The sequence below is a fragment of the Pithys albifrons genome, chromosome 9 (genome assembly GCF_047495875.1).
Source record: "Pithys albifrons albifrons isolate INPA30051 chromosome 9, PitAlb_v1, whole genome shotgun sequence".
NCBI lineage: Eukaryota > Metazoa > Chordata > Aves > Passeriformes > Thamnophilidae > Pithys > Pithys albifrons.
The window spans coordinates 13,002,800-13,019,725 of NC_092466.1; the positions used below are offsets into that span (position 1 = coordinate 13,002,800).

Below are 16,926 nucleotides of genomic sequence, written 5' to 3' on the forward strand. Positions count from 1 at the left end.
CCCCCCCCTTCCCTCTGTCCTCACACCAGGCTGCAATCACAACATACATCTTGCCAGAGTTATGCAGTTTTGAGATTAAAAGAATTTAGAGTCGCAAACACACTGTGAGGCACAACTCTTCTTCTGGGGGAGGTGAAGGAAGATCCATCACATATCACTGTAACTCCATGCTGTTAAGCCTTCTCTGGTAAGAGTAATGTACACATGTTCAGATCAGGTCTAGGGTGGTAACAAAGCTTTTTTACATGATCCTTCCACTGTGAAAATCCCATGGAATTCAGCAGGTTTTTGACTGGAGGCCTGAACCCATAATGTCAACAAGCTTTGCTGGTTTATGACATAAACTAAGGCATGGTGATGGTGGAGAGATGAAGGCACATTCGTTTCGTGTATGTAGGGCACGCAGGGACACGCAGATTGAGGGTTACAGTCAAATTTCAGGCATTCCAAGGAGAATTTCAGCACCTCTGTGAATACCTGCTGTAAAAATTGTATAAATAAAACTGCACATTACTTTTAGAATAGCCTTCCCTGTCTTAGATTTGTTTTCCAGGGGATTTCCAAGGAGATCGCAGATCTGCCTGTAGGCCCAGCCATGAAAATAAATTTCTTCATCTCTAAGTCTCTCACCCATTAATTTGGTGAGGGGGAGGAGGGGGATGGTGCTTTCCCCTAAATTTAACTAGGTGCTGTCTCAGCCACATTCAGTAGTCCTCCTGGCCTGCTCACTGTACAGCAAATTAAGAAAAAATAATTTTCTTCTGCAGAAAACTGGCTCGTGCTTGGCAAATTTTGATTCATTCTCCAGGATAAAGTGTTCATGCACTGGCTCAGACTACAGCAGGAGAATCACTTGTGCCAGCAAAATCCTTCAGAAGAAGCTATTGCTGCTGACCACGACAGCCCAATTTGTTTTTCCCAGCGAGAAGGACCATCAGCACCATCAGGCACATCCCCAAAGTGACAGCAAGACATTCACTGCTTTGACAGGGAGTGGGAGGCAGTTCCAGGCTGGGGAGGGACCACTGTACCCAGTATTAGCTCTCAAGGTGTGACTCCCTTTTATGTCATCCTGTCCCTCATTGTGATACCGGGAGACTCCTGAAATGGCCCATCTTATTAGTCAGCCCAGAGTTTCATTCTGAGCCAGAGACAATGGACGACCATACATTTAATGAAGATGTATTCACAGCAGAAATACGCCCTGAAGTCCCAAGTTCCTCATTTTTATCAGACTTTATTTCCAAGTAGATAAATCAATACATTTACCTGGCATAGCAGCACCCCAACAACCTTTTCCACTAGAACCACAAAAATCCTCTTGTTCATGAAAAGCTTTCTATCATACAAATTATTAAAAACAAACAAACAAAAAACAACAAAAAACTCAAACACTAAAAGAAACAAGCACACAAAAAATCCCAAAGCCTTTGACTCAGAGTAAATTTCATTTATGTCAGCTTCTCTCTCCAGCAACTGAGCTAAAGAAAAAACACAAGACAAAGATGTAGTGCAAAAGTGTGCAATGTAGTGTATGGCAGCAAACCCCAAAATATTTAGCCTAGCTGAAAATCCTTATTTAAATTAGTGAGGTGAAGAAAGCAATATAGTAATCATGTAAGAAACTCCACAGCTCCTCATGGCTTTGGTGAGGATAACAAGTCAGTCAAGGTGCCACAGGAGGGTTTCTTGTTTATTGGCATTATAACCAAAATGTCAGCACTGTGCTGAACTCCTGAGCCATTTTGTTTACGATGCCAGGCAGCAGCAGAGCATCCTTGAGGGGCTGTGATTCATTTTCAGAAGTGTTAAACAGGACACTGAAATCTGGATTAAACACATACATAGACATACACATCTAGCCATTTTACCTGTATAAGCTGCACCTTTGTTTGTATGTTTGTATACACCATAACAATAGCTGTTGGCTCAGGACATCTATCTTTAAAAGTTTTAGGAGGGGAAGATAAAAATTAGCATATAGTATCCTTCACAAATTTTATAATAACAGAAGCAAGTTGCCTCAAGCACTGTGAGAAATGTGCAGTATAAACTTTCTGTATAAACACTTTTCAAAAGCTCCTGATCTTTCTTGTCTATTGCACATCCATCAGCAAACACCTTTGCAAGTATGCAGCTCCCTGCAACAGTTTCCATTTTCATCATCATCTAGACACTTATTTAACTGTCCAGTGTGAGGTTTTTTATTGGGTAAATTAATTATGTTTGAAACAAGACACTGAGGCCCTTTCACAGTGTGGCAACACTAACACTGCATTAGATGCTTTGGGTGTTCTTGTTAAAACACTGCCACCAAGTTGAAGAAAAGGCTGAGATAATCCCATCTTTGGTGAAATCTGCACCACCCAAGATGGAGTTAAAATAAACCTGTCTTGTAACTTGTCGCTCCAGTTGATAACAATGATTCTTAAGAGCAAATCTGTCTCCTCTGGCATGGACACAACTGCACCACATTGACTGGCATTTTCAAAACAGCTTGAAGACAGAGGGAAAAACACTTTGGACCACCTTCTAAGTCTTCACCCTTGCTTTTTTTTTTTTTGCAAGAGCAAGAGCTGAATGCTGCTCTATTATCCTCTTCCAGGAAAAATAAAGTATGAAAAATTCCAGTCAAGTGCAACTGTGACTTTTTCTTATCATTGCTAGGTACTGTGAGTATTGGATATTTCTTAGGAAGGTTGTGGGAAAACAGGGGGGTTTTCCCAACGAAGAAACAAATAGGTTACATACACTCCACTCCTTTCAGCTTCTGAACTCTGAGACACCAGGATAGCAATCTATCAGAACAAAATGGCATGGATGTGTCTTGCTGAAAGAACATCTGCAATTCCCTTTTTACTACAGACATTACACAACAGTTTATAAAATCATTAATCACAGTAGCTCATTTAATCACAGTTATATACTTTACATTGCAGAGGATGATCAATTAATTATCTCCTGTTCTATATGAATGAGCAGAAACACACACACGTATGCACACAAAAGAAAAAGGAGCTGTTCCTTGAAAGTGAGAATTATCCCTGACAATGACATGGATTGATGTAAATATTCCAACTATTTCCACAGAGCCTGCAGCTTGACAGCTGGGTCGAACACAGCTCTAAACAAACCTTTGTTTCACAATTTAGTAGCAACTCGTCTTAAAGTGTCCTGGAGGAGATTCAGAGGTTGACACAAATCTTATCAACAAAGGCATCTAAATATTCTAAGTGAATAAGTCTACAAAGCAAACAATGGGGAACCTTTGCTGTGTAATAGTTACTTTATACAGACCTTCTAGCAAAAAAAATTGTCTCTTCTTCAAATCTAGACTATTTGACCTAAAACCTCTCTATTATAATGTCAGTGTAACAGCCTGTGTTTTAGCTATTCAATAGGCATTTCAATTTTTAAAATATCAGATGAATCAAAGAAGAATTATCACAGCTCCACTTATAATGACGAGCTGTTCCTGCAGGTGTAGGCTTGGGATGGGGATTCGCAGCAGACCCAGCTTCTGCTCTCACTTCAGACTGATCTGACAGATGACCTCAAAGGGTCAGAGAAATTGCAGAGCTCCTTCTAGAAATACTTATTTGTAATTTAGGCACCCACATCTCTTTAATCACCTGCATGACTTAAATCCTTAGATTTCTCTGAAAGATGAGAGCACTTTGCTTCAAGTCCTTCGGTGTTCTGGAATTGCTACCTCTGAACAGCTGTCTCAAAGTCAAGCCACTACTTAAATCTACAAATTCCTGTCTAACAAGGCAGTAAAGCTTACATACATCTTTCTGACAGGATGGCAGAGTTTCCCTGCATATGTCAAGTACCTCAGGGAAGAAAGACCAGTCTCCTTGTTACACTTTGAAACCTATTAAGAAATAACAGTACATCTAAGAAACACACACAGCAATTCTGAAATCATGAAAGTTTTAATGCATGACTTCCTTTAGACTCACTGTAATTAGAGCTACCCTTCGAGGAGTTCTGTTTCGGCTCCCCTTGCCTGCTTCTTAAAATTCAAAGAAACTGAAAGAGGACTAAAGGAAGGGGAAAGACAGTGAATCCTAATGCCCATGTAAAGACAACTGCTGCACCCAAGTTTGTCATGCCCTGTTAAAGATCACAGCTATATCTACTAAGACAGGCATGGGAAGACTTGAGCTCTGAGCCTAGAAGCTGTGGAGCAACTGGCTGACTGATGACATTCTGGATGTCTTGAGAGAAGAATGGAGAAATGACGCTCTTTTGACACCTGTTTGTGTCCTCATGTGTCCAATTTTAAGCTCCCTTTCTGAAAAAAAACAACCAAATACTGTAACTCTGCCTGCCTCTGAACTGCTGCAAAACAGCCTTAGCCTGAAGCATCTTTCCGCATGTGTTCTCTCAACAGCACCATTCACACTCCTATAAGTATGAAAATAACTGAACTGGAATAGCTAAAATCTAGTTTGTCCCTGTGGAATGACCTTTTTTTTTTGTGGGGTTTTGTTGTTGTTGTTTCAACTGTCATATAAAACAGTAATCCATCACTGAGTGGGATGCTGTAGATTGTCCATATCTTGCTGCTGAAGGAAGAGAACACCTTTGCCTTAGTGGAAGAACACCTGAACAGTAAGGATGTACATCTGGCTCTGGGCCACGCTGTATCACCTGGGCTTGTGAACATATTGCTACATTGCTGTCACACTTCTCCACTATTTTAACTTCTCTAGCAGCTTCTGGATGGCTGACAGTCAGTATTGGATTGCTAACAGCACTGCAAAGTTTGTGCACTGCAATGTATTCAGTCAGCACAGACTCATTTATTTTCCCTTAACAAGATAACTGGTTGATTAATATACTTTACCCTGGGGTGCGCAGCAGATTTATTTCCTTCCCAGATACATGCTGAACACAGGAATGAGGAGTAAACAAGTTTGTTTTCAGTTATTTGTTATTTACTGGAACAATTCCTGATCTTTTTGCCCAAGCTTTATTCTAGCAAAATAATGGTGAAGCTAAAGGCAATTCTGACTGAGTAAGAACTTTAGGAATGGGTAATTTTACAAAATATTTCCAGTCTAATGACACAAAGTGTCCATGCTCAGGATTTCTGGGCTCAAACCAAATGTAATTCATTTGAATAATTTGGTGATTACTGTTTCTGTTTTTCTGATGCAGATTTCAGATGACAGTACTGTATCTTAGGTTTTTATATGGCCTCCTCATTTCAGTATCTGAATGCTATTAAATCTTAATGTACACAGGCTGAAGTGTTGCTACCAGCCAGGGCAGTGATCCCCTTCTACAAGAGTTCTGGACACAAAATGTTGCTACATGAATTGCCAAACTTCACTAAACTCCTTGAAGATACCCAGAAATGACACTCATTCTCCCAGTCCTCCAGAACCACCATGCTGAGTGGGTCAATACATCTGCTCCTGACTTCTCAGACACACCAGGCCTAGACTCCAACAGTGGGTTAGAAGTGTGGGACAAAACCCACAGCCATAAACCACAGTGTACTTGAAGCCAACAATCTCTTCACACGCACTTAACTTCATGGACTGGGAGCATATATATGAGAATGCAGCAAATAAATCTATACCTGACATTCATCTATCAAGGAGAGTATTTGTGTAATTAAATCAATTTTGCATGACGTGGAGGGATGGCATCTGATGACCCAACAGAGTTCTCTTTCAGGCTCAGTCTCAAGTAAATATATCAGTTCTCCTAAAAACACTTGTAAAACAGATTAAGCATTCATGTACATTTGCCACCTATAAAACCTAAGGGATTTTTACTCTGCCTGCAAGTTCTTCATCTTTGTAAATGGCATCTGAATATTTCTGATTAAAACATCATTAGAGGAGCTAAAAATGGTGCAGATCACCAGAAGTCATTTTGATCTGTTTTCTTACGATTTCTCAAATAAATTTGCACCTTGCATCTGTCCACAACCATTTATCATGGGAAACATGTTTTGTTTATGAGGGCACTGTAGCTCCACAAAGATTCAGGAAAAATTAAACCCTTCCACTAAGAAAATTATTCATCAAAAATGTTTTGTTTGATCACTAACTATTCTGATTGTTTCCCATTTCTCGGTGTCAAAAATATTTGCAGGATTTTTATTGGAAAATTATTTCATCACTCTAAAGAGCAGACTCTTACTGTCTTCACCTGGTGACATTAAAGTGATCAGCATCTTTCCTACCTGATTTTTAAAAAACCTGTTTAAACAAACATAGTAAAAAAAAAAAGTCTATTTTCCTGGGAAGACTTTATTCTCTTCCATTTGAATTGCAACATATGTGGGAGGAGGCAATGAATCTAAATGTCAGCATGTTTTTAAGAGTAATTTATCATGCTGTAAATTTCTATAGCATAGAACATCTAATTCTAGATGGACTGAGATTAGAAGGGCTAAAATAAACTAATGCTCCAAGCAGCGTATTCAAAATACACAGAAATAGAAATCAAATCCTTTCTGAGAAGAGCCAGGGCAAGAACAGAACATGCCTCAAATAGCTTATGAATTATTAAGGCTTACACAAAACATTCAGGTAGATATGTAGACCGTCAACAGACCTCCACACAGGTGACTCACACCTTTCCTGGTTTTGAGATATGATTACTTGTTCCATAATTACAGGATCGTATATGAGTCCTGGTAAGCTGCATCAAGAATTAACACAATGATCCTACAACAGGCTCAGTGTGAGGAGGTCTACCATACTCACAGAACCCTACTGGCTACACAATCCGTTTTAAAATGAATAAATAATTAAATTAATTGGGAAAAAGTCATCATTGTCAGAACAAAAGGTACTAGAGAAATTCAATTGTATGGAAAAATCATCATGCCTTACAGACATTAATCCTTCAATTTAAAACCAATACCAAAATAAAAAACATTTCCACTTACAGTCAAAGCTAAAATCCCCAGTGACAATCCTAGTTCAGCAATGAACCCTTCAAACAACAAAAAGGAAAATAAAAGAATTGCATAAGAAGGAAAGAATCTGGAAAAGTCGTTCTGAAGGATGATGTGATGCATTGGGTACCTCCATATGTCACTTTATACTCATTGGAGACTCCTGTTGAAATAAGTTTCAGGATGCTGGACTGAAATTAATTTGATGGCATTAACTCACTAGACTGTTCTGCAACACAATATTGAGCTGGCAATAAGTTATTTTTCATTCATCACTAGTTAGAACTGGGTTACAACCAGAGTTCATGGGCATAAATTATGTTTTCATTTGAATAAAAAAAAACCAGCCATTGTCTTTGGAGTCTTAACTTTAAATCCAGGCAATTCTTACAGTGTGGCTTTGACACAACAATGCCTAGTTCTGCATGACACTGGGGAAGTAAACTATGATTCATACTCAGCTGAAAGCCAAAAAGTAAATGTTAGACCTTGCTGTATTTCTCATTTCTATATTTCAATACAAATCCCCTGAAATTCTGGCTACCAGCTTATAACTGGAGTCATTAACTCAAAATCCACACTCCACCAGGTACTTCTTTCTCTCTCTTGCTTCCTTAAGGTATATAACAACACTTTGGTTTTTATAAGGACAGGAAAGCATTTTTCTGCTTTTTTTTCCCCATGTCAGGAACCATTTGATCAATGGTTAGAAGTTTTAGCAGCTTAGATTCCACAGAATACCAGGCTGGAAGGGAACCTTGAAAATCATGTGGTTCAATCTTTCTTTCATTCTCCTTTGTTTACATTGACAACAAGTATACATCTATAAGAGTAAGCAGTAAGTTTGTTGTCCCTTAATAAGACCTCTCAGGCAAGGGCTTTGGGATTAGATCTTCAATTGGCACCTTTTAAATCTCTGAATCATAGAATACCAGGCTCTAAGGGGACCCCAAGGATCATGTGGTGGTCCAGTCTTTCTCAGCAAAAACACCATCTAGACAAGATGTCCCAGTACACTGTCCAGATGGACCTTTAGTGTCCAGCATTAGGGAATCCACCACTTCCCTGGGGAGGTTATTCTAATGGCTTCCAAACATTCTCATTGGGAACAAATTTCCTCTTGTGTCCAATTAGAATGTCCCTAGGAGTAACCTGTACTCATCAGCCTCATCTTTTCCACATGACTCCTTGTAAAAAGAGAGTCTCCATCTTCCTTTTAGCCACCTTTTAAATATTGAAACATAATTACAATGTTTCCCCTAAGCCTTTCTTTTTTCCAAGGCGAAACAAATCCAGTTCTCTCAGTCTCTCCTCCTATGGCAAGCTTCACAGTTCTTTGACCATCTTTGTGGCCCTTTTCTGGACCGTCTCCAGACAGTTCACATTATTTTTATATAACAGGGACCAAAACTGAACACATTATTCCATGTGTGGCCTGATATGTGCTGAGTAGAGTGGGGTGGTCTCTGCTGCTGCTGCTGCCCCTCTTGGTGCCACTCAGCATCCTGTTGCCTTTCTTTGCTATAGCAGCAAACTGTTCACTAATACTGAGCTTGTTGGTCACCAGGACCCCCAGGTCCCTTTCCACAGAGTTGCTCCCCAGCTGGGTAGATCCCAGGCTATGTTCCACTCCTGGAGTAAATTGGTCAGGTGTAAAACACTTGCCCTTGTTGAATTTCACACCTTTTCAGGGTTGTTGTTGACCATTTCACTTCTCCTAACAAAGAGTGGGCCAATACTTTCCTTCTGTTTCTGCTTGTTGTTACCTTAGGAATCCTTTCTTGTGGTTTTTGACATCTCTGGCCAATTTCAATTCATTTAGTGATGCAATTTCTTTGTGCTGACATGGCTATGCCAGCTACTGGCTATGCAATTAGATGCAATTTTACTGGCAAGAAAGTCTTCTGCCATTCAGGAGCTGGTATAAGCCAAATCAGAAAAGGGACCTTTTTGCTAGTAGGAATGGTGCTTTTAACTATAGAAAAGGCCTAAAGCTCAATATACTCACTCCTTTAATTGAGGGCTGAAGAACCACTAGCCTGAGCTGCAAGATAGAGCATTAATCCAGTGCTTCCAGAGGAAGTCAAATCCTCCAGGAAATAGAGATAGAAAAGAGCCAAGTCCTAGTACAGTATAAAAAGCTAAAAAGAAAATTTCTCTTTTAATTTTTGAATGGAAAAATCCCTTCAAAAGGCTGACTTCATATATAAATGATAAAGGAGCAGTAAAGAAAGGATTGGATTTTGCAGTGCATTTTGCAGTTCACCTGTAAGTTTTAGTGCATACAAAGCGCTCTCCCAAACTACCTCTGTTGAAATTTCTCTAAAGGCAAGATGACAGAGAAACAATAATGGGCAGGTCAAAAAAGACTTTTAGGGATTCTACAGTCATTAGTTTCCTGAAGCGAACTGCAGTTATTTTTACAAAAACAGACAATTCTGCCAAAAAACTCCCCAACTCAGACTATCGACTTTACATGTAACATCCAAGGTAGTGATACTCTCAAATCCAAGCAGAATCTACGCTGGGCACCAAAAATATGTACATGCTGAATTTGAGAATCTCATCCGTGTTGAAGATGTAAAGATAAAATCTAAGATAAAACTGATCTGAGCCTTAAGAATACCAAAATAAAAGTAGGTGATAGGAGAGTATTCTCATTTTTCCTAGCAGGCTGTCAGATGAGAAAATCTCTTACATCTGACCACACATTTCTGTATTATGTGCTGTATAATGGAAGCTACTTGAGCACTGTGAGAGCAATGAAGGACCTAACACAAGTGAGCATCATGAAACTCCCAAGCTGGGGAAAGAAACAATTTTCAGAAGGACGAGGCTCTCATACATTGGGCCAAAAAAACATTATACAAGATCGAAAAAAATAGTATTTTTTATAAGGAGGGAGGGGGGGATTGGGAAGCAAATAAAGGTAAGCAAATCCCAAAGCTCCTTCATTTCTTGGTAGAAAACTTTTATTTCAGTAGATGCCAGTCTGCATACGCTCACATGGTAACACACTGTTCTAAAGGAGATTTCTTTATGAAACTATAGTACCAGCTCTGAGGAATAAAGATGTTATATATCTGTTCGGACACTATAGCCACGAGCACCTCAAATTGGACAGAACAGCTCTTCTACCAAGTTAGCACAAATGAAATAAAACATCTGCCTATTTTGAGTGTTTATCTACTGAATTGAGTCATAGCTCTAATATATTCATTCACACACCACTGTAAGAATGGAAATTATTTTATTCCCTTTTAACTTTATGTGAGGCATGCAAAAGCTAAGTAACGTGCCAAAGGTCACAGAGAATCTCTTGCTTCTCCCTTCCTGTATCTCACAATACCTGACATGGCATTCTGCTGGAGACAGCAGCATCTCTTCTTCTCCTCCTACTCTCTGTCAGTGGGACAGTCAGTGCTCTGGAGGGATTGAAACAGCTCAAAACTTGGCTTTATACAAGGACATGTGGGTGCTATCTGACTGTAATCTCTGAGTCAGATACATGAGCTAAGCATGCCTTTTGCCCTTCCACTCTTTAAAACTATGAGCTCAAGACACTAACAGTCTGGAAGCATCACATCCTGACTGCCCAGTCTCGGGCTTTGATTGCTGACAATTAAACTATAGTGATTAAAAATGTACAGAAAAGCAATGCTTTCACTATCACATGCAAGCATTAAATAAGGTACATTTGCCTCTGCCTCCCTGCACAAATAATCCAGGTTGCACTTCTTTTTTACATCTATGAACACTCTCCTGAGATGACGGACAAAGAGGTAACTGACATATAATGTGGATCTTTACTCTGTTATCCATTCCAAGACATGCAGCTGAGTAAAATTCTGCTCAGTCAGACATAAAATCAAATTAGAGGAGTTCACTCTGAAGAGAAAGAACTAAATTTGAAACAAATAAAGCAGTGCATAATTCACTTTTAATGGGATAAGTTCTTAAAACCACACTAATCATAATCCTAACAAGGTAATCCATTCCACTGCAAGTTTATCACATCACTGCTCAGTACACAGCAGAGTAGTAGAGCTTCAGTCATGTGAGGGATTTGCCCCACATGCAAAGTGAGCAACTGTTTTTTTGCAGTCAGGATTTGTTCAGCAGAGCACTCCTGTTTATTAATAATTATACCCTATGGCCTTACAATACGTGTTGTTCATCCCACATGAACACGTTGTTCACAAAGACTGACCCACCACTGAGATCCCTTGGCTAACACACAATTTATTTCTCCACAAAGCCCTGCAATATTACTCAGTTTAGAAAAGAACCAAAAAATGCTTCATCTTAACTGCACAAATTCAGAAGGACACTAATGACTCACACAGGAGAGCTGGCTAACCCTGAAGTAATATTTCCTATGTTTTAAAAAAATGTCACTGATTTTTGTTGACCATATAAGTATTCAAGACCTTGGGTTTGGATCTGATTTTTAAGACAGTCTTTTTCTTCAGCACAGCAACTCACAACTGTGAGAATGCCTGAGCTAAAGGAGAAAGTATGACCACCTGCTCTTCAAAGTAGCATCTCAGGATGTTGACACTTATTTAGTATATGGGAGCTGATAGCTTATAACCCAAGATGCTGTAGCTACAGGGCACAGATAAATCAAAACAAAGAAAAGAGTTTAATAATTTCTAGAACATGGGATATCTTTTTACATCTTTACTAAAGTGTTCAACTCCGAAAAGTTGTTCCAGCAAAACCCAACATTCATCATGTTTCATATTCACTACCTCTCAGCATATATCTGATTCAAAAATGTGTTCTGATGACCAGTTAAGAGATATTTTTGTATGATATTTTAGAGTCAAGATGGGTTTTTCCCGTACTGTCAGAATCCAAATATTCCGACTGGAACGTAGCGAATCATTCTGTTAATCACATAGCAGGGATTGTAGCTTGCTTCTACAGCTGCCTCATTTTCAAACAACTGACAAGTGAGAAATAATGAAAAGGCTAATAAAAAGGATGTGATTAAATACACATCAGGAGCAGGAAAAGTAAAAAGAGGCTTTTCTACATGAATCTATATACGGTGATACTTACTTAGCACAAATTTCCATTTACATACCCAGCTGAAATCTTGTTCCCTGCATAAACCAACTTTTATTTAAAAGACCATTGACAAAAAAAAATGAACAGTCACAAGACAGAACTACAGTGCATACAATACAAATGGAATTATTTTTCCCTTAGACAAACATTATGGCTCTGCATGAGTATGCAACAAGGTGAATACCCTACAAAACAAACTGCAGGTTGCAGACACCAGGCTCAACCATTTCCAGACATGGGTTATTTCTAAATTCCAAAGGTGTTTTTAATACACAATATTCAATCTGTGGAGATTTTTGCACTCTATTTTATTGCTACACTCTGATGTGAGCGAGTTTAAGTTATATAATATGCACACACAGAAATCATGGACACAGGCACTCACAAGCTTCACCTTACACAGATATCCTATTTTCTAGCATGGCCAAACACATGAGGAAAGGTTATGTACAGTAAGCAAGAGATTAAGACCATTTTAAAGCAGGGTAAGATGTGGATGAAGATGACTAGGAGTGAGGAGGTGTGACATGAAGCAAACACAACATGGGGAAAGCAGTAGCTCTCTGACTTAAGAAGTTTGCATCCCTCTCTGACTCCGAGTATGGAAGATGTTACGCCAACCAGGCACAGGGCAAATCATCAGCAATTCTCCCACTCCTGCAAGTGAGCAGCAACTGAACTGAACTGAGATGAATTCCAGAAGAGACACATAATAAAAAGACATTAAATGCCTTTAAGCATGAGGGGACTTACCAGGATTTTAAAAAAGAGAGAAGAACTCACTATGCAAAACCAATTATATTGAGGGGACAAAATTAAAAATTCCAGAAATGGGAAGTAAATTGCTGATGTTTCCCATAATTCTACAGTTCACTCAAGATCAAACCTTAGATGATCTTTTGAATAAGGACACACTGCCAAAAGGGGGTCTGGTGAAGCAACCCTCCTGGTGCATGCAGCCCAGCTCTCTCCAGAAAGTTCATGTTACTGCTCTATTCATTTCCTTCTGCTGGAAATGTTCCTCAGGCTCACTCCTTCATCACAGGAGTTTGGAACATCATGGCATCAGTTTAAGAAGTTATTAGCAAATGTTTTGTTTTAGTGAGTATCAAGGTGTCATTTTACAAAAACAGGTATTATCATCATATCAAGGAAAACCAGTCCAAAGAATAATAAAGTTACTTGCACAAGGTTATCCAGACATAAGTGTACAGCTCAGCTAGTACACTTAACTGGCGAGCCCTATGCTAGTGACTGACCCAGCAGGTCATACAGCCCTCCAAAAAATGAGCTGGGGGTTTTCCTGCACCTCTGGTTACATCTCATTCCCCACACCCTACTACAAAAGAGCCCTATTTCAGTCATTGGGGAGGACTAAAAACACTGTGGAAAAACAGAAAAGAGCTCAGAAATGTGCATGGTAAATCCCTGGAGACCTTAATTTAAGAATTGTTGCACAGGAAATTGGTGTGTGAAGTAAGGATACAAAGGAACTAGCTAACAATTCTAGCTATAATGATTAAATTTTATATAGCCAGACTCTGTCTTAAGTCCAGGAAAATAATTAAAAAACCATTAGAGTTGCCATAGAAGGACTGTTGCACAGACAGAAAGATTGTACCAATGGCTAGTAAAGCAGTGTGGGCTGAAACACCTACTATTTCAAAGATTTCCTTGGGCAGGCAACCTAATACATCTATATCTCAGTTCTTCAGCTGAAAATAAGGATGACAGCAAAATGGGAGTATACTAAGGATAAGGCAAGATACTGTATAGACTGTGTAAAAATCCAACAGAACTAGGTTTGTGCATGGGTAAAGCACAGTAAATTTGCAGCTATTTTTACTACATTTTAAGGTAACTATTTCACTGACACCATTTCAGTGCTATGAAAAAAAGACCATATTTTTCCAAGCAAAGGCATAATACACCATACATTACCTTCAAACAAAATTGCAGTTCTATTTTTTCCTGTGAAACAATAAATAGGGACAAACCCTGCCTTGATAACATCTGCTGAGCTTCATCTCAAGACAGAAGGAGGTTCCGGTCACATTCTACTCTCCACTGAGTGATACCTAACACAGGTATAAAGACTATTAGTGTATTTAAGACCAAGATGTTAAAATCATACCTAGAGCTGGTAAACTGTAGCTATTCCTACAGTCACCAGAATGAAGGAGACAGATTTTCCAGTTTTACACCTATGGATAAAGCTGAAAGAGTCCTTTTGTGTTACATCTGGTAGCAATATTTGCACTAGAGGAATACAATCTCTCCTTTGTGTTACATCTGGTAGCAATATTTGCACTAGAGGAATGCAGTCTCTCCTCCATCCTACAACATAAATCTTACTGGTATCACTGGGGTTAAGGGGCATCTGATATAGTTTAAAACAAATAAGTTATCACAAAAAATATTTTTGGCAAAGTTCAGCACAAAAAGCTTGAAATCAAACATGTCCCTGACTGCAACATATCTAAGTCACACAAACTCTGTAGGATTTCTTCTGCCAAAAGTCAAGCTAAGCACAAATTAAATCGAAGAGGGATTTTCCTTCATGTTCTAGTCATAGCAGGTTTGTTTAAGAGAACAAAAAAAAGCCTTTCAAAAAGCCTAAAACTGACTTGAAGACTAATCTATGGCATGAATAAACTGAAGCCAACCTTTAATTGTATTTTCCAGAGTTGTCCAGGTATCAGTAACAAGAATATAAAAATCAACTAATCAGATGCTGTTTGTTCTCGTTTCAGTGAGTCAGTGCTGCCACCTAAAGCTGTCTAAAGGGCATGCAAGAGAAATTCAAAGTCATGCATATAAATAACATTCAGGAAACACATCAGTAGACAGAGAATGCAGAGTAAGTCTGATACATAATAAGGTGCAACAACAATTACGCTGCAGTACCTGAAGGAGAAATTCTTTCTCTATAACTTCACTTGTCTTGCTGATAAGCCTCTTCTGTAGTCTCTGTACTTTCTGAATTAGCTCATATGTAGTGGGGTCACTGGCCTACAAAAGAGCAAAGAAGTCTCAAAAATTATACACGATAACAAGTTAGTGTTTCTTGTTTACAAATGAAAGCCATAATATCTAAGTGTTCAAAAGTAACAAACATAAAAGGGGAGAGTTGGGAGTGTTTGGTTATTTTTTTTTAAATTGCATGCATACAAGCAGTCCTGAAATTTAGTATATCAATTTTAGCAGCAAGTGAAACTTCCCACTGACAAATGAAGGGCAGTGCAAGTACTTCCACTGTTTAAGAACCTCAACAGTTGCTTTGAACAAAAGATAGAGTAACTGCAATAAAGTCTTGAAACAGGTTGAGAAGTTAAGAGGAACAAATTTGTGGGGTACACTGATAAATTATGATGAGGCTCTCAAGTGTCCATAGATGTGAAATCTCATTCTTCAGTGAAATCGAGTGCTTAAAATGGTGACAGAATGTATGAACTGTACTGCTGCCCTCTATCTACATAGCCCATAAAGACCAGGAGCTAGTAGATGTCTGTCTCTCTATTTCTCCTCACTCTTATGTCACAGATTGAATCTGGAGGAAGCTCTAAGGAATAAAGAAGTAATTCTGTGAGGAGCAGCCAGCATTCCCCACTACTTCATATCTTCTTGTTGGATCTTTTACTGAAGGGCACACTCTGACTGAAGCCTCTCCGCACTCAGGGATCCATAACACGCCTCTCCCATCTGGTTTCTCTGCTCTCATGTGGTGTCTCATAAGGATTAAAGTCACACCACAGTAAAGGCTCCAATAAAGTCCTGCTCTCTACATATTTGCTTGAGTTTATAAGGAACTTGGTATCTCATTGCTCCTAATCTTTTATCTGATTTTATCTAAATTGACTAATCAATTCAAGCATAACTAGGACACTAACACAGATATGCACACAGCACTCACAACACAAAACTATTTCCTCAGAAATCAGGCTAAAAAGTAGATCAGTCCCCATGATCCACTCAGTCCTTGATTTTTTTTTATAGTGCTTCCCAAATGTGGTGCCAATTGTGACAACTGTAGAGATACAAGGGTGTTTGTTCATTAGGAATTGAACCAAAATCCCACCAGGATTATTTCACATGGATCTGGCCATCTGCTGGCCTTTCTGTGTTCCAAATACAAACCAGTAATGCAGAATGGAAAGACATGATTTCCCATTATCAGTTTCTTAATACATTCATTTTCCCAATATTGGAAGTTTTGACTTGCCTGATTTTTCTTTGTTTACAAGGTAGTGCTGGAGTTTGCACCTACACATGTTTAACCCAGTTCAGCATCCTGCATTATATCTCCCTTCCATGAGAAAAGCAAATCCCACTGTTCACCTTTAAGCTCAGCATGGAAAGATCTGAAATTAACTACAATATTAGTAAGCACAGTCAAAGTACTCAGCTTTGCTTCTATAGAGACCGAGCACTTTACCACTCATTATCAGAGCAGCTAAGCAACCCAGGCTGGCATCAGATCACAGGCCCATGCAAGAGAGGAATCTCAGATGGCTCTGAGTTACATCAAAAATATCCAGTGATGCCGACTGATGTTCATATATTTGGTCTATGCTTGATGGATTTTTTATTTTTCCCCTTCACTTGACAGGTTCAAATCATGTGAAAATTTAGATTAGCTGTTTATGTAGAACAGTTGAACTCACATTACCTGGAATGACTGTGTTTGGGAGCACACCACTGTTTATGTGGAGGCCTCTTCCTTTTCTCACAGAGGTAATTTACCTTCTGACTTCATGTCTGTCCATTCTCCAGTCTACCTATTCCATGACCCTTTCAAATTCTGGCTTTTTTCCCATATACATCTCTCTAACAGGTGAGAGTAGGATTGTATCTTTTCCCTATCATCCTCTTTCTCATCATCCATGCTAAGGAATCACCCCCTTCTAAATTCACCTTAGGTA

At 39.0% G+C, this 16,926-nt stretch overlaps 1 protein-coding gene across 1 annotated transcript in view; it reads right to left on the bottom strand.

Annotated features, from left to right (window-relative positions):
• The window catches only part of CFAP58 (cilia and flagella associated protein 58), a 57,087-nt gene that overhangs the window by 8,375 nt on the left and 31,786 nt on the right, over positions 1 to 16,926 (bottom strand). The window contains exon 15 of the mRNA XM_071563812.1: positions 14,912 to 15,016. Within this exon, the coding sequence (XP_071419913.1) occupies positions 14,912 to 15,016 (105 nt within the window). The remainder of the gene's footprint in view (positions 1 to 14,911; positions 15,017 to 16,926) is intronic.